The sequence below is a fragment of the Diabrotica undecimpunctata genome, chromosome 4 (assembly GCF_040954645.1).
Source record: "Diabrotica undecimpunctata isolate CICGRU chromosome 4, icDiaUnde3, whole genome shotgun sequence".
NCBI lineage: Eukaryota > Metazoa > Arthropoda > Insecta > Coleoptera > Chrysomelidae > Diabrotica > Diabrotica undecimpunctata.
In genome coordinates, this window is record NC_092806.1 from 143,896,208 (window position 1) to 143,921,588 (window position 25,381).

At 31.2% G+C, this 25,381-nt stretch overlaps 1 protein-coding gene across 1 annotated transcript; it reads right to left on the reverse strand.

The window, feature by feature from the left end:
* Positions 1-270: 270 nt before the first annotated feature.
* Positions 271-9,497, reverse strand: LOC140438482 (uncharacterized). The gene is made up of 2 exons (XM_072528141.1): positions 9,328-9,497; positions 271-3,593 (listed from the first exon to the last, which is right to left on the reverse strand). The coding sequence occupies exons 1-2, from the start codon at positions 9,380-9,382 to the stop codon at positions 2,728-2,730; spliced, it is 921 nt and encodes a 306-aa protein (XP_072384242.1). The 5' UTR covers positions 9,383-9,497; the 3' UTR covers positions 271-2,727.
* Between the last annotated feature and the right edge of the window lie 15,884 nt (positions 9,498-25,381).

Here is a 25,381-nt window from a genome sequence, read left to right on the forward strand (position 1 = left end):
GGAAACTGGGCAAATAAAACAACGAGGAAGGGCTTCTAGCAATTTAGAATAAGGGCGCCGCTTTGAAGGATCCTAAACTTGCTGGAGGAAAGAAGAAAAGGGCTTTTTCCTTCCTAAAAAGTTAACACACAACAAAAGGTTAGAAGATTTTTCTACACTAAAATAAACAAAATGGTTGGAGCAATAAATTAAACATTTATTTGTGTCCCTAACAAACAGTTACAAAAATACAGATTGCACCAAAAATATACTATATAAATAGTTGCCAAGTACAGAATAAAACAACTTACATGTGTCCGTTTACAAAGGGGTTGGAGATACTACAAAAACTTACAAATGTTACCGCACAGAGATTAACCTTTTTTTTTTAAACAAACAAAACAAATAAATATCGAAACAAATAAAGCTAGCTGTCATATGTTAACATTAAATTAAAAAAAAACAATTAAAATGACAGCTAAGTTAAACCATAAAATTTACAATTTATTAATTATTACAAATCCTTTTAATGAAAGCAATTATTGTTTTAGAAAAAAAATGTCTGTCTTTACTTTAAAATTAATACGTTAAATGTTACCTTGATTTCACTGTTTAGCACTTAACTTTCAAAAAAAATGGTTAACATCTATGGAACATCTATCTGGACATATTCTCCAACAGGGACAAAGCAACCATGTCCATGCTCAGGAACGAACAATCAAAATATGTAGAATTAGGTTCGGTGGAGGAAGCAAGCTGACGACGGGGACATCCTATATACTCATTTTACAAAATTTCTTTAGTGCCGGTGTACTGCACAAATCTTATGATGATTACTCTGTTTTAAACTGCCATTATGCAAAGAGTATTATCACCTTAACCGGTCTTAAGACATAACACAAAAAAATTGAATCGACTCGCGATTCCGAATTACCCAAACATCTTTCTACTCTGACATCTCTTGCTTGACTCCTGCATTGCCTTACATTTTACAAATTCAACCAAAATAAATTCCCCTCTTGACCTAAATCTAATACTGGTGTGGGCGACCCTTCTCACGTCCATAACATAAATTTCTTGTTTTTAAAACAGGCCTCAATTATGTTACAAAGCGACCCTCAAATAAACTACTTTCAAATATGAAGAAATAACACATATTATATTGATTTTTCTACCTCACAATGTATTCAGAGATTTGGGGGATTTAAATAAAAATAAAGACAAAAAAAAATTGAAAACTGGATACAAAACTTGTTATATTATCGATCGTTTTTACATTACCTTTTAAAAGGCAAACGCAGATTTCCTGGTAATTTTTAATGAGTACTAACGAGATAAACAAAATAGGGGCGAGCTACAAAACTTTATACAGAATTTATATTATTATATATATTAAATATTATATATAGACACAAATTTAAAAACGCTACAGTGTGCCTATAGGTAACCTATAAGTACCTATAATTTTGTTTTTGACAGAATTCGCAAGTTTCATTATCTTTACTAATACGTTGAAGAGAGATAGCGAGTGGAAGACAGAAGAAAAAAACATAAGTAAAAAAGTCGGTACTGTAGATTAGGGCGGAGCTTCATACTATATTTTTGTATTTTTAAATTTAAAAAAAACTATGAAACATTTTAAAAATCAAAATAACAAATTGTTACCAGTTCTGACATTTTGTTAAAAATAAGTAAGTAAGTATTTGCTGTTTATTAAGTTAAATCAGAAAATAACTGATAATTGATTATTTATGACCAGATAGCAGTATACAAATACTGTCCAAGTGTTAAACAAAAAAAATGCTTTGAAAAAAATTTAAGAAGGACTCTTAAAGAAAAAACTGCTGGAATAGAAATCAGTGGAACGCCAACGAAGAATATTATTAGGTATGCAAACGAAACCTCTTATTTTGACAGAAAATATTTAATATTTGCAGACACTGATAAACAAAAGTTAAATTTGCAATAGAATATGGCTCTTCAATAAATAAAAAAAGGTGAAAATTTATTAAGATTTTAAAATCGTTGATGATATGACAAAATAATGATAAAAGGTTCAACAGTCAACGAAAAGACTATGAAACATGTAGAGAATTACAACTATCTTGGCACCTTAATCGATCACAGTCATATTTACACCAAATAAATTCGAGCTAACACAGCAAACACACTTGTAAATTTTAACAAATTGGGGAAGGTGGTTTGTACAAGAGATCTGAAGCTGGATTTAAGAGTTAAATTGGAATGGTATTGTATTTTCTCGATACAACTACGATTGGACATGTCACAAACAGTTATACCATGAGAAGAATGCATAAGAGTATAGAAAAAATAATAGAAACCAAAAAGCTGCAGTACCTGGGACATTAATATGCTTGGTAAAAGCTATCACGTGCTTCATTAGTTATAAAAATAAAAATCCAGGTAAGGAGAACTGTGGGAAGCAGACAAATCTCATGGCACATGGGAATGCTATAGATGCTCATGTATCGTACTCTTGAGGCCACCCCCATCTAATAACAATATAGGCATGACGTTTGCCAAGCTCCGCCGTAGAAATGGCATATAAAGAAGAAAAAAAAAAGCTGATACTGACTATCTATTCAATATGACGGGAAATAATATTTTACAAAGAGAACTCCTTTTTTATTTAGAACATCACAATAATGTAGATTTATACCCCTAAAATAATGGTGATTAATAAGGTAATCTCAATGTTGTCAATATTTATTTTTTACATAACGTATTTTATCCATAATAGGGATAATCTGTCCCGCTGTCCCCATCGTAGTCATAATAATCATTACTTACAGGCGATCTTCTAATCGTATGAAACAGGTTTGTAATAAAATTGCCAAATATCTGCAAATACGAAGCCGGCCTATGACGGCGGCCATTATATCGTAACCTTTTATTTCGTTGGTTTTTAACTTGAGGCTGCAAAGCGGATCTTCCACTACCAAAATTATTATAGTTGTTTATATAAACAAAATACGGATTGTTCATATAAATATTTTGGTGACTCTTAGAATCATCTTTTGATGCAAATGAATTAAGTTTTTTGAAAGAAGATAAGTTCGTATCATTTCGTTTTGGTGCCGGTAAAATAGTTGGATTTGGCAAAGTTGTAGTACTAATTTCACTTACTGTTTCATTTTTTGGAATGTCAGTTGTCAAATTCTTTTCTATTAATATGGTAGAATTCAAAATATTGCTTTCAGTAGTTGTATTTTTTTCTATTGTTGCATTTATTGTTTCTATCTTACTTGATGTCGTAGGTAATTCTGTAGCTTGTGTTGGGATTTCACTGGTATCGACATTTTCTACTATACTGCCATTCTGTTTGTTTGTCTGGTTTGTTGCTGCCGAAAGGATAGTCTTAAACTTTGAGAAGAAATTCGAAAAATCTGACTTTGTAGGATTAATTTCAGTTGTTGTTTCTGCGCAATCTACTCGAAGAGTATAATCGCATATGTATGTTTCTGGATTAAAAAATTTACCAGGATCACAATTTTGAAGAATTAGTCCATTTACTGTACAAACGTAAAATTTTCTGCAGTCTCCGGGATACGGATATGGATGGGTTGTATCACAGATATCGGCACTGAGGTTAACTGAAATCATTAAAGTATTGGAATTGAGTTATTTATTTAACTTTAATTTGACTACTTATATAAAGTTATTATATTACATTTTAAAAATAAAAATTGTGATATGAATTTTTTTGGACTATTGGCCATTCACTATTGTGAATTCACGTGGCCGTGGTGCAACGAGGAGTGTTACCGTATTCGTAAACATGCCTTTAATCTCTTTAAAAAACATCACATACAATAAAATTAAGTAAATTAAAAAAAATAACGTGCAAGGGCCAGATTTATTTTGATAAATTCAAGGAGTTCTGGAAACCGTATATCTCGTCAATAAATGAGAGCACTACTTCGTCAAAGATTTCGAACACATTTCGTAATATAAAAAGTTTCTTTTGCAACAAAATGACTGAAATTATTGAAATTCCATGGAAGATATGAAAACAATGTAACCGAAGATGAAGAAATTACAAACTCAGTAGCATCAATATTTGAGGAATATTCAAGTGACTAAATGTACTCTCCGTCGTGTATTAACTATAAAACAGAAACAAAGCCAATCACAATTTCCTTTGTTTCTTAACAAGGGAAAAAAAATTAAATAATGTTTTACTGAAAATCACAATTTCCAGTAAAACATTATTTACTGGCTTGCTTGAAAACTTCACCTGCAACATTACCGGCATGAAATTAAATCGCAAACAATGGTCCGCAATAAATGTACAGATTCGTTTCACAAATGGATATGAGAGACATCCTGGAGTATGACTGCGGTGCCCTTTGATAGACAATCCAGCACATCTAGGATGAATTCCCTTACATAGCATATACAGAAAGTTGGTCACATTTCTTGGAAGCATCCCCGGTAGCGTTGGAATGTGTTATATCGAACCCCGATACTGATATTTAAATTATTATTTGTTATATTTTATTATACTATATCACGTTATATTATTGTTGTATGTAGATTTACAATAAATAAAATATATGCTCAAAGAGTATCGCATTGCTGAAATAACCTATTAATAATTCTTGCTGGTCTAATTGCAATGAGAAATTAAAAAATACCAAAACCTGACTTAAAAGAGACTGATGGCCGAAAAGAATATTGTATTGGAACCCGCCGAGAACAAGACGGAGAAGACGACCTACTATAAGATGAAAAACTTACATGGTAAATGCTATGATAGACATCTCAGAGAAGGTTTCTGGGATAATAGAGTCCTGTGGAGGACAAAAACTGCAACCTCATAATGAAAATCAACCGAAGAAGAAGAATTCAAATCACTCTGACTAAAACAACCTATAACAAACTTGGAAAAAAATTTTTGCAACCAAGCATTCTTTAGAGTTTGTTGTGCTGGTATTAAACGCTGTGTTTACAAAACAGTTCAGAAAAAAATTTGGAAGCTATTCAGAAATGCTATAGAAAATTTTACACAAAGAAGAGCAGAAAATAAGATCATCAATAAAAACTATCGGGTCACAGACAGAACGCTGCAAATTTTTTAAGAGCTAAGAAGAATCAAATCTTTTATATATCAGAACAACAGCAAACAATAAAATTGTGTTGGTTAAACAGATAAATAAAAACAGCATGTAAGGAGGACAAAAAATACACAAATAGTGAATGTGATAAACTGGAGAGGCGTACAAGCTATTATGAATCCCATGAGCTTTACAGTAAAAGATCGATATCTAAGTATACAATTTAAACTAACCATTCAAATAATAATAAATGAAAATCGTACATTATATACGACAAAAAATGGATTGCAAGGAATGAAGATACTATAGTTAAAGATGATTATTAGGAGACAAATTACAACGAGTTCACTGCAGAGGAAGAAGTTAACATTCTAAATTCATAGGTAGAAAAAAAAACAATACAAAAAATCAAAAAGTCTGCTAGCATTGACCAGATCACAGCAAATATTTTAAAAGGGACAGAAAAACTACAGAACTGCAGCCTTAACATCGCATTTAAGTAAGTTCCTACTTTATGTAATACACGTAAGGTTAAAGCTTTTCTATTACCTCCAATATTAGAAGAACAAGCTGGATTTGTTCCAGAAAAAGGAACAAGAGCATCATTAATGTTAGAGATCTAATCGGCAATCGGTAACTTAACACCTCAATGGCTCTCGATACAATTAAAAGGCCCGTAGTAACAGAGGAGATGGGTACACCCCACTACCTAATTTAGCTGATAAAATGTCAATACCAAAAATAATAGGTTCAAAATAGAAACAAATGTCACACATTCCAATAATTTCAGAACAAAAACCAGCATTAAGCAGGATGGCATAATCCTCCCAACTCTTTTTAATCTTCTTCTTCTGCTAGTGCCTATCCTCGATGGATGTTGGCTACCACAATGGCCCATCGTATTTTATTAGCAGCTGTTCGAAATAGGTCTGTGGTGGTCATACCTGTCCACTGTCTCAAATTCTTAAGCCAGGATATTCGGCGTTCTGGTCCTCTATTTCCTTCTATTTTTCCTTCTAATATCAATAGTAGGATTCTGTATTTATTTTTATTTCTCACTATATGTCCGAGGTAGACTAACTTTCTTTCTTTATTGGATTTCAAGACTTCAGGTTCTTTTTGTAAACGTTGCATTACTGCGTTGTTAGTTATATGATGTACATATGATATTCTGAGCATGCGACGATAGCACCATATCTCGAAAGACTGCAACCGTCTGCAAGACGCATCAGTGCGTGTCCATGCCTCTGCTTAATACATAAGAACAGAAAACACATAACAATTAATCTTTTTAATACCTGCAGCAAATATATTATGTGAAAGGTAAAAATGATTGACATTTTACCCCTTCTAGTAAATGGAATGGTGGAATATCAATTGTAGGATAGAAAGACAAAAAAATTATGATAATAAAACAAAAATTAGGATAGTAGATAGAGCACAGAACAATCTTTAACACGTTAAGGAGATTGAAGGCTTCCAAATACTAAATAGTTTTAAATACCTGTGGTCCATCATAAAAAACGAAGAAGGATGCGACGTAGCGATACATAGATGGCTTACTATTGCAAGAACAGCTATGATGAAACTGGTACCAATTTGAAAAAACTGGAACATAATCGTGCATAAAAAATTAAAGCTGGTAAAAATAAAATTTAGTTGTTTGAGATCTGGGTTTACTACCGCATGTTAGAAATATTATGAGTTGAAAATCGAACAAATGTATCAATACAAGAATAACTCAAAATAAAAGACGCAATGCTCAAACAAATACAACAGAGATATTCTCAGTATTTTGAATACATTTCTTACAAATATACTGATTATCCGAAAGTTATACGAAGCTGAACTACTAGTCTAGGATATAAAAGGATGGAATGAAATTTTTAAAAAAGATATAAAAATTTAGTAGTGTCACGATATACCTATAAAGCATTGGGAAATTCCATGTCTTATAAATATACTGTTAGAGGGTGCAGGTAAGAATAATAAACATGAATGAATAAAGAATAGTAAGCCATATTGAAGCATGCGAGAAGTGGATCTTTATCATATTGTTAGGTGCAGGCACAACCATAAGCATTTGTTGATCCAGTCGTGATGTGATGTGATATTCCGCAGGTAACATACTATTTAATAAACAGAGTATACTAGTTAGATAAATAAAAAAGGAACACTGGCAGAGCTTCTCAAAACAGGTGAAACACGACGTTTAAGAAACACAAAAAGAAATATAGAGAATGATCAAAGGATAAAAAAAATGAACAAACTAATAAAAACAAAGCACACTCAGAATGAAACATGGGTAGACTATTCGATCCCTGTGTTCTAAAGGTGATGATAGTGAACCAAAGGTGATGATAGTGGCAAACAAAGAAATAAATAATGAGGAAGAAGAGGTAAAGGAAGCATTAAGGAAATTAAAAAGCAGAGAATCACCAGGAGAGAATAGAATACCGAACAAAATCCTAAAGTACGGGGACCAAAATATGATCAAACTACTACTAAAATTAATCCAAAAAATAGTTGAATAAAACAGAATTCTTCAAGAATGGAGATCAAGCATGCTAATAACTCTCTTCAAAAATGGAGACAGGTTGAAAACGAAAAATTACAGAGGACATAATTTATTAAACACAACACTATAATTATCAACCAAAATAATAACAAATAAACTGAATAAGCTATTAGACTAGCAGAAAACAACAAGGTTTTAACTCGGAAAGTTCATACACCGACGCTATATTTATAATGAAGCAAGTGCAAGAGAAATCAGTAGAATACAACAAACCGGCATATCTATGTTTCGTGGATCATAAGAAGGCAATTAATCGGGTCAAACTTAGGGACGTTATTGGGTTATTGTGCGCAAGAAAGATACTTTTAGGAGTAATCAAAACGATTGAAAATATCCACCAAAACAACACAATAAAAGTAAAAATAGAAGAAGAACTAACTGACCCTATTGAAGCTGACAGTGGGAGACAGGGAGATTTCCTGAGTCCTCTATTGTTTAACTTAATTATAGATAATACAATAATATAAAAAGTAAAAACTAAAAAGGGATACCAATTGGAAGGCAAAGCAACTTAACATAATCTGCTATGCAGAAGACGCAATACTAATCTCTTAAAGTGAAGATGATTTAAAACGTATGTTGCACCAATTTATTATAACCGCCAAAAAATTCAACATGTTAATTTCTTGAAAACAAGACAAAATACACGGTTCTAAGAGCAAATTAACTAAGATGTAAATTAAAGCTGAAAGGTCAGATAATAGCAAAAGTGATGGAGTTTAAATATCTAGGCATCCTATTAGCTAGCTACGGAAAGCTCAGAGCCTCAGGTTGCCTAAATGAAACCATATGGAGAAATTAAATTATCGGGAAAGAAATGAAAGACAGAATTTACAAAATAGTTATCAAACCAATAATGACATAGGCGGCAGAAATACGACCTGACACAGAAAGAACAAAAATAATTTTAGAAACAGCAGAAATGAAAATACTTAGAAAAATTGATGGTAAAATATTATGGGATAGAGCTAGAAGTACAGATATACGATGTAGATGCAAGGTGGAGAACATCAAAAAAGTAGAATACCAGGCCGAAGCTGAAGTAGGCCGAATAACAACTAATAGAGTAGTAAACACGGCAATAGATGGTTTTCCAATAGAAAGACGATCAGTAGGAAGACCACGAAAACGATGGAATGACAACTTACTGTAGGCACATTGAAAAACAGACATGTCTATATATAAAATAAGAAAAAGAAGAATAAGAAGAAGAAGAAGAATAAGTAGAGTATATTACGTAAGAACGAATACTTAGATGAGAAGGCACAATGAAATACTTTCTAAATAATATATATATATATATATATATATATATATATATATATATATATAATATATATATATATATATATATATATATATATATATATATATATATATATATATATATATATATATATATATATATTATATCTAGTAGAAAATAGGATCCTAATGTTGATAAAATATCGATAAAGAAACAAAATGTTGACCCCAACAGACTCTCTAAGCCTAAAATAAAGATACAGTGATGATAACATGATTAAAGTGGTAGCATATATTCGATTTTACACCATTGAAATACCTATTTTAATTTATACTTCTGTAAACAAATATTTGTTTGTAAAAGACCTCAACTAAATCTCATTTTGTCAAACATAATTTTAAAACGACACCAAAAACATAATATCCACTTTACAATGTAATACTTACGTCTTGTACAATACACTAAAGTAACAAATAAAACTACAAGTAGTTTATATGCCATTACGTGATTTAAAACTAAATTTTTTTTCAATTACTTGTAGAATTTTATCTTAGAAATGTTATCAAAGATAAATAGCTTCCTTAATGTGTTTTCCACAGTTTAATTTATTATTAAGGTAAATTTCTTAACATCGTGTCGATCACTGTTGTTTACTAACAAAGTGAAGAGTCACACTAAAATGAGAAAGTCATATTAAAACTCTTCGCGGAATTTTATTTGAATAAATTAATGGTTTATTCAATTATGAAATAAATGAAATGTTAAAGGTAGTTTTTGTTGTATTTCTAGATATACATTTTACGCTCTATAAAGAATAAATTTATTTAAAGGATTTTAATATACATATTTATATTTGTTGATACTCTTCGTTCATTTTAAATGGGAAAATAATTATCGGTATATAATAATAAATATATTTTATTTGTATAATCGAGAAATTCACAGAAAACAATGTAAATAACAAAACATTATTAATAGAAATAAATACACATAACCGCAGTATCCAAAAGACTCTTCATGATGTAGTGGTTTTCGTATAATTATCTACTCAAACAGTTGCATTATGATAAATTAACAATTTAAAGAAAAACATACAATTGACATTTAATTTAATCCATTAGTTGAACATAATATTAAAAAACTCTTAAAGACACTAACGTTTTATAGTTCAATTTACAAAATTTAAACATTGATATCAATCTAATTACGTATCTTTAATCTACTTAAGCCTTGGCTTAATCTACTTGGCTTAAAAAAGCCAATGCAAAGGAGTGCAATGAACATCGCACCATAGCCTTAATGAGTCATGTCTTAAAATTGTTTTTAAAAGTAATTCATAATAGAATACATAAGAAATTAGATGAAGGCATAAGTAATACACAAATGGGATTTAGGAAAGGACTGGGAACACGAGATGCACTGTTTGCAGTAAGTGTTCTTTCGCAGAGATGCTTAGATATAAATCAGGAAGTATGTGCCTGTTTGTGTGTTTCATTGATTTTGAGAAGGCATTTGACAGAGTGCAGCATAATCGACAAATTTTATTACATAAAATCATAGACAGTAGAGACATTAGAATCATATGTAACCTCTATTGGAACCAAACAGCAAAAGTGAAAGTTGAAAATGAACGGACCGAGGATATCCAGATTCGCCGTGGGGTCCACCAAGGGTGTATTTTATCACCCTTGTTATTCAATTTATACAGTGAAGCCATCTCAGAATTAGCGCTTGCCGAGGTCAGTGAGGGCCATATAATAAACGGTGAGTCACTTAATAACATAAGAAATGCTGACGACACCGTCCTTCTGGCAGGGACACTAGAAGAACTGCATGGATCACAAAAGATACTGATCGGACAAAAGAAATAAGATGCCGCATTGAAATTGCACGGTCAACTTTTAATAGAATGAGAAAACTTTTTTATAATCGCCATATCAATATATTGCTCCGAAAAGAATGCTTCGATGTTATATTTTCTCTACCCTTTTGTATGAATATAACTTGATAGATGTGGCAGTTGCTAAAAAAAGCGCGACAGTATAGTTTTTGTCATTTTATTAAATTAGAAACGTTGATGCGCATAATTACCCGTTGCGCACGATTAGCCGACTCTGCCCTATCCTTCTTCATCCTATTTAACGCTTCGACAACATCATCTCTCGTCATCTATAGTTGTCGAAAAATGGTTTCTTAAGAAGAAATATTAACAAAGTTATACTAATTGTTTTTTTTTTATAAAATTTAGTAAAATAAACAGAAATTACACAAAATATAATGATTCTTGTTTTTACATGTTACTAACTAAGCCTTATATTCCAAAAAAGTAATAAGGTGGAAGAGGAAAATTTTAAAACATAATCATCCTACACCCACCAGAACAGGGGCTACAGGTAGTTGCGGACAGAAGACAGTCTCATCACAACATCGTTACAATAAGGACGCTAGTTTTAAATTTATCGCTTACAAAATATTTTACATGTGCCTTTTCCTTCAATACAGTTTAGTTTAAATGATTTGTTTTTGGATTACTCTACGTGAAATTCTAATAAGATTTAACTTACAACAACTGCACAACTGGTCCTTGTTCGAGCCGAATTAACCAGTTATCAAAATATATTTTGCTGTACATTCCATTGGAAGCTGTATTTTTTTCGACGAATTTGCATCGTCCCATTCACACAGTATCGGAAGAAGGCAGGTATAATCTGTCGTCAAAGTCAAGGTTAGTGCATAAATAATTTTCTATTACCCATTTCATTCTTTATGGTCGGAGAAGGGTAAATTTTCAGTTTTGATTTAATTCAGTGGAAAATATTTATTTTTAAAATCACGTATTTTACTGTTATAATACATTTAGAGATTTCAATATTTTCATTTATACATTAATACACGAATATAATAGCGTCCTTAAATTTATTTCAATTTATTCATTTTCATTTATAAATTATTACAAAGTTGAAATATTATCTTTAACGTTTTTTGTTCACTCGCAAAACTTTTATACACATAACATTACATAATTTGCTTTCAATTTTTTTGCGTATATGTACATACATACATTTTTATTTTTGTGAATATATTATATAAAATTATATTGTCAATATGGCTGACATCGCTACAGCAAAAACTAAACGCTCCTCAATCAAAGGTTCTGTAACTCGTTTTAGTACGTATTTTAATTCTATCAAAAACGATCCTTTAGAACAAAAAATAACTTTAGAGATTTACAACTTAGACTTGATAGAATTGAGAAACTTTTTGATGTTTTTGACAAAGCTCAATCACTTATTGAGGCCTCTGATGAGGACTATACTGTCTACGCAGATACTATCCATGGTATAGAAAGGTCGTCTTTCGAAACGTCGTTTTTTCATATTACTAGCGCTGTGCGAGACTTTATTGACACTAATCTTTTAAAACCCCGTGATCAAGCTGCTCAAGCTTCAAATTCGACATTTTCGTCCGAAAACAGTTCACAAAGGTCTATTAACATTAGGTTACCCGCTATCAACTTGCCCTCCTTTGAAAGTGGTTATGATAATTGGTTGTTCTTTAGAGATACATTTAATTCTATCATACATACCAACACGGAACTTTTCAACATTCAGAAATTCCATTATCTAAGATTATCCTTACAAGGCATTTCCGCAGAAACAATACGTAACCTGGACATTTTTGAGGCAATATATGAAACTGCATGGGAATTACTAAAAGACAGATTCGAAAACAAATCTCTTCTTGTTAATAATCATATCAAAAAATTATTTAACTTACCAAATGTTTTAAAAAATTCACATCATGATCTACGCGCCTTACTTGATGGTTTCCAAAGACATTTACGCTCTCTTAAGTCCTTAGACTTAGACACAACATCTCAGGATGCCCTTATCATATATCTAATCACTACAAAACTAGACAATGCTACATACAAAGAATGGGAACTGTCAATTAAAGACGACAAGGTCACATTACCCACTTTGAGTAACTTAACTGAATTTCTAAAAGGCTAATGTAGAGTCTTAGAATCTATTAATCATCAAGAAGAAAAATCTCGTCCCAAATTCCCATTTACAGGCAATCCCAAGTCCAAAAATTTCTTGTCAACCAATAATTCTTCTAACTGTTCTTTATGCAAACAAAAACATCTAATTTACACTTGTCCTGAATTTCTCAAATTAGAAACGTCATTAAGACATAATGAAGCAAAACGCTTACGACTTTGCATAAATTGTCTGCGTAGTGGTCATTTCACTAAGGAATGCAAATCTTTCGGGTGTCGTAAATGTGGGAAAATACCCCACACACTTTTACACTTTCAAGGTAACTCACAAAAGCTCATTGAAACCAGTAATCAAACCAGCAGCAGTTTACCTTGCACAAGTCCAGGTACATCAGAAAGCTCTAATGCACTGACAGCACGTAACATTTCGTTTGAGCACAAATCTACCACTTTGCTGTCAACTGTAAAAATGAAAGTCTTTAACATCTCAGGTAACGAATACGAGGCTCGTGCGCTTCTAATTAATTACCTTAATTACCACCTTTATTAAAAATTCTGGAAAGCAATATAGAAAAACACTAAAAAAACAAGAACCAGGTGAGATTAATCGAATAATGGTAAATATTACACAAAGTAATAATTAAATAAAAAGCAGATACTGAAATTCAATGTGTCTCTAGCGATATTTCGTTCCGATCTCAACGTAAAATCAGTAAATTAATTCCCTTTGAAGGATTTTCCACCTGCGTATTTTGCATTGGTGTATTTTAATAAAATCTCTGTTCAATAAATGAAATTTCCTATTAATAATCATTTGGTGTTATAGTAAATGCACGATCCGGTTGAATAGAATGAAAATTGTATAGTGTCTCGTATATGTAATAACAAGATCATTTGGTGAAATAAGTAGTAATCGATGAAACATGCTCATTCAGTATGTTGCACACGAGATATGTAACTATTTTTATAGATCATTATACTGGAATGGGTGCAAATAGAGTACCGCGATAACGTGTTGAAAATTGCACTAGCTGTGCATTCTTCCATGTATAATGTATTTTGCGTTTACAAATAGCGCTTTAACTTAAAATATATTTGACTATAGGCAAGCAGTTTACGTCCATCAGCAGAGAATAAAATGTCTAATTTCTTTGAAGTTCCAATGCAGGAAATCTTTTTATTCGATTCTGTATATCTTTCCGTGTCTAACTGTAGTTTTGTTTCTTTTTCCGAGTGAGCCTGCAATTGTAATTAACAAATTAAAAAAAAACACAATTTCACCGAATCGCTTCGAGTTCAATTTTTTCTCATCTCAATAAACACTTTTTCAGGATAAATGCTTTAAAATGCTTTCTTTTTGAGTTATTTGAAAGTTTTGTAAAAAAATACCGCAATTAGTAATACTATGTTTTTTCCTGTACAGCGGTTGCGGCGCTACAGGCGCTCGAATCTGTTTTATTTTTCAATAATGTAATATATATATATATATATATATATATATATATATATATATATATATATATATATATATATTGAGATGATTGGTGTTTAAAAAATTAATTTATATGTTATATACTAGATAATATTAGATATTAAAAGTATTTGGTTATTTTAATAAGTTATATACTAGAAAATTTTATAAAAATTATTTATGTGAGGGCATTTTTAAGAAATTAGCATGTAATAAGTGTAAAAAAAGTTTTGTTTTAGTAATTATGATGTTGTAGATATATTTAAGTGAGCCATGTGCGTAGGCAACCAGATATACATACTCTGAAGTGACGTTTAAGTAATGATTACGAATATAAAGTGGGGTTATAATAATATGTTGTTTAAAATGTGTAGTTTATTAAATTAGAATGTTAAGTTATTGATTTAAGTGTATATTCTGATCTGAAAAGCCTAAATGTCGACAAAATTCTCGATAGAAAAGTAAGGAATTCTCTAGATCACCAAAGATGGCCTTGTTGCGAAATGGATTGTTTGAGAAAATTTAAACATTCATATATAGAACAAAATCGAATATGATTTCTTACCAGATGATTCTGGAACATGGAAAAAGATATAAATACCCGGTGATCTGGATTCAGTCAATCAGTTATGAGTTACAGTTACTAAGATGTCCAGTTTAGTATGAAAGTTAATTAGAGTTAGCATGAAATAGAAGTCAGATCAATTATAGTCAGACAGAAGGTCCAATTGTTCAATATAGTGAGTGAAATGAAGATTAAGAAACAGTATAAAGAAAATATTATTGAAGATTAAAAATTATGTAATGTATAAATGGTGATTGGATAATGCAAGAAGTATTAATTGAAAATTAAAATTATATAACATATTTGGTGATTGGATATTGGTATACTGAAAAGAAGAATAAATATAAATGCTGTTTGCTGGTTTGGTTGGTGGTTTATAAATGCTTAAGAAGAAATATATTTTAAATTGGTGGAAGCTGATAATTGGAAAAAGTAATTTCACAAAAACAAGGATAACCGAAGCACGAAGACATTGAGTGGTGATTAGAATCTATACAGTGGAAAACAGTTCATTTAGGCATTCAGTGACAGAAAGGTACAAAATTTTGTTAATATAATTTAGTTAGTGTCATAACAATTTCAATTTTGAAGATAGTTTGTTTAAATTTTACATTGTCTATAGAATTTAATTAGTTTCATAAGAATTTCAATTTTAAGATAGTTTATTTTAAATTTACATTGGCTAGGTTAGATATATATGTGTGTTTCATAATAGATATAATAAAGATAATTTAAAAAAAGTACTTACAAACTAATTCTTTGAGAACCGCGATAAAAACCCTATATTATTAAAAAATACTCATTGCTCATCATTCACAAACAATACATCATTACAATATATATATATATATACAATAAGTAAGTTTAAAAAAATAAATCTTTTGGTGACGAAGATATCGGTCAAAGGAGAAATAATAAAAGGAAATCACAGTTCCATTCCTATATTTTTGAAGACGTTTCGCTTATTTAATTTACAAGCTTCATCAGTTCAATGAATGGTGAGTGAAGAAAGTTAAGGTGTAAAACAAACACACCATTCTCTTAGTATCCGTGGTAACAATATTAAAGTTGTAATGTTAGCTTAAATGATAATATGTAGTCGAATTCATGTATAACCATAAGAAATAGATTACTTTATAGGTGAAAAAAATGGATAAAAACTACTGCGAAGCACTAGAAAAACCCGTCACATTGTTCGTAAAAAAACATATTAACAGTAAAGTGTAGAAATAAAAACAAAAGATTTTAAAAAAACACACTGGCACAGAGCTGTTTTATAACAAAGTTAACGTTTGAAAACATCTTATACTTCACTTTAGGGCGCATCGCGCATCTCAAATTCAAAAGTTCCAGCCGCAAAATACAAGTCAAGTTACCGGTATTGTCGTTGAAGACATATATATATATATATATATATATATATATATATATATATATATATATATATATATATTAAATTATTTATGACTGATATTACGTTGTTTACATCCAATAATTATTCTAATAAAAGCTATAGCGGGATAAGATGGTCAAAAGTGCCTCCGCACAGATCAGCACTGCGACTTGTGCTTTTAATAAAGCATTTAAAAACATGACTTCGTGCATTTTTAGCATCTCAGAGGCTATTGAACCTCTTAAATCTAAAAAAGAAGCTGTTTTCGACTTTATTTTTTTCTGGATACAATTTTGCTTTAAAAACTGTGAAAAAGTTTATGAAGATGTATCTTTCAAATACAAAATAGCCTGATTTTTTTAAATTTTTATATTAAAAATTGAGCCTAGGAAAATTTTCAATAATTTATTAGGTTATGTTAATAATTTTTGGCTAACTTTTAAATAGTATGTTTTAAGTAGTATTTTTTATGTATTTTCTTTTGAATGGCCAAGGCAGAATTTTCAAATTCTGAGCGGGAAAAAAATCTTCACTCATTTATTTGCACATAACCTCAAAACTCAGTTGGTAATTCAAGATTGTGCTTCTACATTATCAAATTCTATTGTAAAAGTCCCCATTTAACTCTTTTATAAAAATAAAATTCGAAAATACCACGTTTTTTATCCCGTTCGCACTTTTTTTTTACCTTACCTCAAAATGAGATAGTTAGATGTATGCTTTTCCATCTATTATCTTACGGGCTATGAATAATCATTGTTAAAATAGTCATTTTTAACTGACAAATTCTCAAATTGCGAAAAATTTCTTTTTGGCTCATAACCTTAAAATCTAATAGCTAAATGATCAATTATATCCCTTTTTTTTCTTAAATAGTCCAAACTTGATCATCTCAATAGGTCAAGAATATTATTATTATTATTATTTAAATATTTTTTTAACATTGTAAAAATTATTTTATAAATTCATTTGGATATAAACGAGGACATAAATAAAATATTTGGTTACAAAAATATTTATTCTTATGAAATTGTTATACAATAGGTTATTTAAATTGACAGTTTAGACATTCAGTTCCATATTAGTCCTCAACACCATTCTCATCTTTGACAGGTTCAACACCAGATGTAAAAATGTCTGATAGAATTTTTGCTGGTCTTATGATTCTCGATTTATATCTTGTATTACTGAGATACTATATGACTGCGGCTATATGAGAACACGAACCCACAGTGCGTAACTTATTTGCACCGTCACATGCGTAGCGCAAAATTCCACCATATCCAATTGAATGGAGTTTATACTCAATATAGGTCTTACTGCTTATATGCCTGGATCTTATCAGTACTTTAAAAATATTTGGTGTTATTGTAATATGCTCCAAATTGATGTTATTACTATCATCCGTCAACTCGGCCAAATAGCAAATGGCTTGACCTAACTGAGAGGTTCTCAAAAAAAAATTGAGGTCCTTTCAGTCAGCTCTGGAAAGTTAATGATTTCTTGCGATGTCAGCTTGATCTTTGTAGTAGGACATCTTGACCACCTGGCTGTCTCAGCTTCTAATGCTAAAGTATTCTCACTCTGATTAGATTTTAACATTCTCTCGATTATTACATATCCTCTAACCTATCATAATTTTGATTACTATCTATTTCCTTTTAAGGCAGGTAGGCAGAAAAATGTCTGCAACGCGCATACTCCCATTGTCGTTGTCATGGTTACAGATCATGCGCGTAGCAGACATTGTTGTTATTGCTACTGCTTTCGTCTTAGTGTCGACTTCGTATCGCCTTCGTGTCGCTGTTGCCTTCGTATCGCTTTGACTGTGTTAGCCCATAGAGTACGATACGCGCGCCTATAGGATATATGGCAATTATAATATTAAACTCTAAACTTCGATTTGACCAACTACTTCGAGAATTTCAATACGACTCGAGATTTTCGATATTTACTCGCAACGGATTTTAGGACAAAGGGATGATATATCCCATAAGCGTGCTCTGTCATTATCTAGTAACTTATTTATTTTGATAAACATTTGGCCCTAGACTGTATGTACGCAACATGCATTATCAGCTAAGGTTTGAGCACAAAAAGTGATATGCGATTAAAAGCGATAAAAACAATTGTTGATAAAGGGTCAATCTTAAAGCTTATGGTTTTTTTCAAGTTTTGCTATCTAAGAAAAAAAAAAGACAGGTGGTATAACAAAATTGAAGGGTTCGATCAAAAATACGAGAAAATTTGATAATTAACTACTAGATTTTAAGGTTATGAGCCAATAAAGTGGGAAAATATTAGTAAAACACAATTTTTTCGCAATTTAAGAATTTGGTAGTTAAAAAGTGATTGTTTTAACAATGATGATTTATAGCCTTTAAGAGAATAGATGGAAAAGCATACCTAACTATTTAATTTTGAGGAAAGGTAAAAAAAAGTGCAAAAAGGATGAAAAAACGTGGTATTTTCGAATTTTATCTTTATGAAAATGTTTGGAAAACATCCACCTGCAGACGAAGTTCATAAATAATTAGTTTACTTTCAACAACAATAAATTATAATTTAAGTTTAATGCTAATCATTAATCCTTAACTTTACTCATAAACGAATATTTTAAATATTCTACCTACCACAACAAAATAAACAATCTCCAACGGTTCATATTAAAGTGGCCAATATCCATAATATTAATAGTCCATCTAGAAAGTATCCGGAAAAAAGAAAGCAGAATTATAATGTACGGTATTTATTTCTATTACTTGAAATATAAAATTTTAACAAATAATAAGTCTCATTTACTTATACAACCTCCATTTAAATCTAAAACACTTAACTAAACGTCCAGGTACACCCGAAACTGGGTCAAGGCCATAATTTTTGGTAATGGTGTTCCAGGCCTGTAAAACTGACCGAATCAAACCTTCTTTATCTCGTGTCGCTGCTCGTTTCACTTCAATCTTCATCAGTCCTCATATGTTTTCAATGGGGCTAAGATCTGGAGATGTTGCTGGCCATGGTATTGTTACCAATTCGTGTTTTTGCATCCAAGCTTGAGTATAAGCAGAAGTATGGCATCTTGCATTATCTTGCTGAAAATGATGAAATCTCTCTGTATATAAAAACATGAGCCGTTTCAAGAAGAAAACCATTTAGGATGTCACAATATTTCGCACTGTCAACAGTACCATTAACTATACAGACAGGTAGAGCACCACGCTGAGATATTGCTCCCCAAACCATTATTTTAGTGGAAAATTTGGAAATTTGAACGGTAACATTTTCTCTTGATAGGACTTTTAGAGGATTTGTACCAAGCTGGTGCAACAACTTTCATCATATATAAAGACATTATTAAAATTATCTTCTCGAAAACGTTGACAAAAATCTATTATTCGTTGCCTTTGCAGAGCCTTGCTTTTTAAGTCACATGCAGACAGTTTCTGGGCACACTTTTATTCTTCGTTGATTTCCAAATTTGTTCGCTCATTTTCGAAACCCTAAGCGTGGATTTTGTCGTCCTTAAGCCACTAAAGCATTTAAATCGTTTCCGCGAATCTTACGCGGTCTACCCGAAACTGCTCTATGTCTCATATCTATGCCATTTTTTATCCTCTTTATTGTCTTATACACTGCACTTTTTTGAGTTCAGTCAATTGCACTAATTTTTTAACGTTTCGGACACCCTTTCTATACAAACATTCCACCATTTTTCTTTTTTATACTTGCTACATTATTTCACAAATCTTAAGTCTGTTTACAATCAACAATATTTGACAGATGGTGTTGTCATGCAATTTTGTCCATAACCTACTATCGGCACAACCTACTTGATGCATTACTTTTGTCTTAAAATGTTACAAAAAGGAAATCTATTAAAATTAGAAAAAATGTAAAATTCCGGATACTTTCTAGACGGACTATAATTTTGTTTCTTATTACTGAGAGCACAAGTTATTTATTCTCTATATTTAAGTTATGTATGTAACTATGTATTTGCAGAAATAAATCGATTAAAATTTCAGATTTTTATGTCCAAATCGTTTTTATAAATTTCCTCAGATTGGAAACTGAGGAATTGTGTCACTTTTGATATGCTACGCCTCATATTATCAACTTTATATGTAAATATATGCTTTGGCAGTTAGTTTAAATATATCGTAATAAATTCTTGATAACTTGTAAGGCAACATGTTACAACAATCACACGAAAATGCACTTATTTACTCTCATAGCGTGATTTATACCACCCAGTGATATATTAAAGTGTAGTGTAGTATCTGCGTTCCATCTAAAATCAGAATAAAAGTGGCAATCCAGACACTTTATAGAACGGTAAACCTTGACGTTATACTAAAATTTTTATTGCATGTTTTCTAAAAGCTTTAAATTTGTATCAGACTCAAGGCTATGTAAGGCTTTTCAAGTATTGCGAGTAATTTTCCTGATATAACATGCAAATAAGTAGATGGCATTTCTTTTTATTAAACTCAATGTTGGGTGTTGCCTCTTAAATATAATTTTATATTGTTAATATATAATTTAGGGAACAACGGTATGAAAAAATTGCAACTACATTATAATAGTATTTTCATATATTTAAGATATGTTTTTGTTCAAATAAATAGACTAATATTGTGATATCAAATTTTCTTGTCGCTAATTACAGTCTTATCCATCATAGTTTGTAACACATGTTTTTATTTTTCTATGAGCTTTTTGTTAATTATTAACAATACATCACAAGTTTTAGGATCAAATTGCAATTTTAAAAATCTATGTAACTATCTTACGATATATAGTAGTGGAAAAAGAAAAAGATGATCAATTATGCCGACGGACCCTAGCCATGAACAGAAAAATGAATTTGAACATAAATAGCAAAACAAAAATAAGAATACGTATCTAAATATTGCGACATGGAATGTACGAGGAGTATAAGAGAAGCATTAATTAACCTAATAGAAGAACTTATAAGCAATATACAAAAAGCCAACAGGTTTTCTGACCACCTAAAAAATACTTTTCAATCAAATGAAGAACAAGAAATAGTTAACTGGGAGCTCCCTCATCAAGATGAAATAGATATTAGCCCTGTAACTACACAAGAAGTATATTTGGAAATAAAAGAAAATATAAATCCAAAAATGCTTCTGTATTTTATCTAATTACTGGAGAAGTGTTAAAGCAACTTACAAGAAAAGCTATAATAAAATTAACATATCTTATAAACGCTTCCTTTATGCTAAGGTACGTACCAAAGATATGGAATGTGGCAGAAATTATAATGACACTTAAACCAGGAAAACCTCCACAAGAAGCTTCTTCATATAGGCCTATTTCACTGTTACCTGTCATGTCTAAATTATACCAAAAATTACTCTTGAAGAGACTAAAACCGAGTATAGAGGGAAAAAAACTAATTCCTAATCATCAGTTTGGGTTTAGAGCAAGCCACTCAACGATAGGTCAGGTGCATAGAATAACAGATATAGTAGAAAAAGCTCTAGAAGAAGGAAAAGTCTGTTCCGCAATTTTCCTCGATGTAGTGCAGGCTTTTGACAAAGTGTGGCATGACGGATTATATCATAAAATGAGATGCTACTCACCAAAACAATATTCTGAACTCTTCTTCTTCTCATTGCGCCGTCTCCTTTCGAAGGTTGGCGATCCAAATGGCAATTGTAGTTTTGGAAACTGCTGCGCGAAAGATCTCTGCGGATGAGCGGTCGAACCATCTCCTCAGGTCTTTCAGTCACGAGTTCTGGCGTCTTCCTACTGATCTTTTGCCCTGTACTTTTCCTTCCAGTATAACTTGAAGTAATTCATATCTTTCGCCTCTCAGCACATGACCCAAGTATTGCATTTTCCTCTCTTTGATTATTCTTAGTAATTCTTTTTGTTTACACATGTGACGAAGTACCTTAACATTAGTAATTCTTTCTACCCCTGGAATCCTCAACACTGAACTACTAGAATCATATATATCCGACAGATACTTTCGAGTTAAATATGAGGAAGCATATTCAGAATTAAGAGAAGCTAAAACTGGAGTTCCACAAGGAAGCCAGTGCTATACCTGCTCTATACCAGCGATATTCTATCATTAAAACCTAACACAATTGCGACATTTGCATACGACACATGAATTCTAGCAGTCGGACAAAACTACGAGGATGCAGCAACCAAGCTACAGAACTCTGTTGAACAAATTAACATCTGGACCAGGCGATGGCGTATCAAATAAAATGAAACAAATCAGTTCATGTTAATTTTACTAACAAAGGAGAACAACATATCGCAGTTAGTATAAATAGAAACCAAATTTTAAACAGAAATTCCGATGTCAAAATACAATTTTAATTCAGAATTAAATATCATTAAGCAAATAGCAGTAAACAATGAATACAACGAACAAACAATTAATAAAATGGTAAATCAAAAACTACACAAGAAAGCCCTGAACTTAATATTTCCACCACCAGAAAAAACCCAGTACCTTTTGCTCGATTACATATACAGGCAAAATATCAACAAAAATAGCCAAACACATAAAAAAAAGGAATAACACCAGCTTTCAGAATAAATAACAACCTAGGCAAATATATTAAAAACAACAAGAGCCAACATAAAAAACACTTACACAGTGGTGTGTACAAACTTAAATGTGGCGACTGCCCAAAAACTTACATTGGTTAAACTGGTAGAAATTTTAATAAACGAATAGCAGAACATAAAAGGCTTTCAATAATCCCCTCCTCAACCTATTTCATTAGAGACTATAAAGTGTAAACCCATGCCAAAAACAGGTTACTTGAGAAAGGCAATCAGCCGAAACATCTGTAGTGATAAGAATTTAAAATAAATGTTGTGGAAGTTTTGAAAACAAAATTTTCAGTGTTTTATTGTTACATAAAATGAATTTCCGTCAAGTAACGGTCGAATCCATCAATTATTTATGTAAAATGTTTATAATTAAAATGATTACTAAAGAGAGTGTAATACTATCAAAGAAATATCTTAAGATGATTTGAGTCCGGTTAATAAATTAAGTACATAGTCAATAAAACTGACATTAAACATATCTTTTACTGTTTTGTTAAACCGAATAAAATCTCAACTAAAGAAATTTCTAATGCACACTCTATCCTAGTTTTTAATAACCCCATATTACTTTTGTATATTTTCAATATATGAAACATATAAGCAAAGAGTGTTGAATTTTTGTCACTATCGTCAATATTATGTATTAAGGTGTTAAGCAAACAAGTTTAAAGTGACATGTGTATTTATTGCTAAAATTGTCTGCCGCACCATAGACTGATAACTCCTCAGGGTATCTCGTTTTAATATCTTTAAAACTTTACCATACAATCTAGTTTAATTTTAAACATCCACTATGCTCCAGAGAGTCGAAGTAATCCAATTATCCAAGTTTAATAGAATGAAAATAACAGGAAAAGTTATCAGAGGATTGTATGGAAGTTAAAACACTATAATAAATGTTACGGTTCGTCGGCTGTTAATTTGTCTGTTTCTATTTATTACAATGGCGCCCACAGCTGCAGCCGAACAGTTTTGTGGGCATCAAATTGGTTCATTCATCTGTATTTTATAATAAAAACTTTACTAATTTTATAAAAAAGGCAATGGTTTATTTTAGTATAACGTGTGTATACTAAAAACGCAGTAGTGATTACATATCAAAATATTTTCATGTTTCATCAAAAACTAAATATACTAAAGATATTATCCAAAGACAGCGAGCACGATACTATTGTAGAGTTAGAATGCAGTGTTGGTCTTATGCAAAATCGTTTCTGAGGGCGGACGAACCAGATATGGTCAACGGCGTGGAGATGCATAAGATAACGGGAAACCAATACATTAAAGGCTCATAGAGCATCCCTAGTTAATCATTATGACCAACAATACAACCAAACACTCTACTGATCATGAAACTCGGAAAACAATATCCGGAAGAGGAGGAAACTTACAAGACTGCAAGGCCTCCCCGGTCGTCAACATGCGAAAACCTTGCAAAGTAGCGACTTCCGTCGGTAATGGCACGGACGTGAAATAATTGTCAAATGTAATGTTTCTACCCGTATCTTATATAAGATATGCTATACGCTTTACGATAGCAGGTGAAGAGTTTTCTAGATGAAAAGAAGTATCCGGCTGTTGTTCTGCATATACTTCCATATAAAAGATATAAAATGTTTTATAATCTACTAAGGTATATATTTTAATGCCATATTTGGCAAGTTTATTAGCACTATATTGTCAAAATTTGCAACCTCTTCTGAAACCTTTCGTTTACCGTACAATACTCTAGGACTTGGTAATTTTCTTGACATTTGGACACGATATGTAAAAATATTTTTCTAATAGCAGCCAAAAATTATCGTTTTTTTCTATTTCGTTTCTGTCATTGACATTGTCTAATCTTTTTGCCCTTTAAAAAATGTGGGATTTTGAAAGTTCCCGGAGTTCGTTGATATTTATATATTAAGCCTTTCGTGTCCTAGCGATATAAAATAGGTCAATAAAATCATATATATCTGTTTGGTGTCAGCTTCTGGGCAATCTGTTTCTCTGGTATAATTGTTTAGTATTTTGGCTATATAGATATTTGTGTAATACACGATTTTCTCTATCATTGCTTTTGTAATATACAGGGTGAGTCATAACTATTGGGACATAGACTAAGGACGGGTTATTTGGACCAAAATATGGCTATTGGGCCAAATATGCCTTAATAAAATGTTGCTGAGAAAAAGATACCGGGTGTTAAAGTTAATTTTTGTTTTTCGTTTTTTGCTAATAGTTTCCCTGTATATTTATAAATTGCTATCAAAATTGGCACAGAGGCATAATCTTAGATAAGAAATAGTATTTTATTTACAATTTTACGTTTTGTCATAGAGGGCGCCACGTGGATCATTCCTAATAATCAAATTGAGTCTAAACTTTTTCTGATGAAACTTTTTAGTAATTTTTATTAGAAAATATGACGTAAACATCATTTTTACATAAAATTGGTACTATTGTTTAAACATAATAAT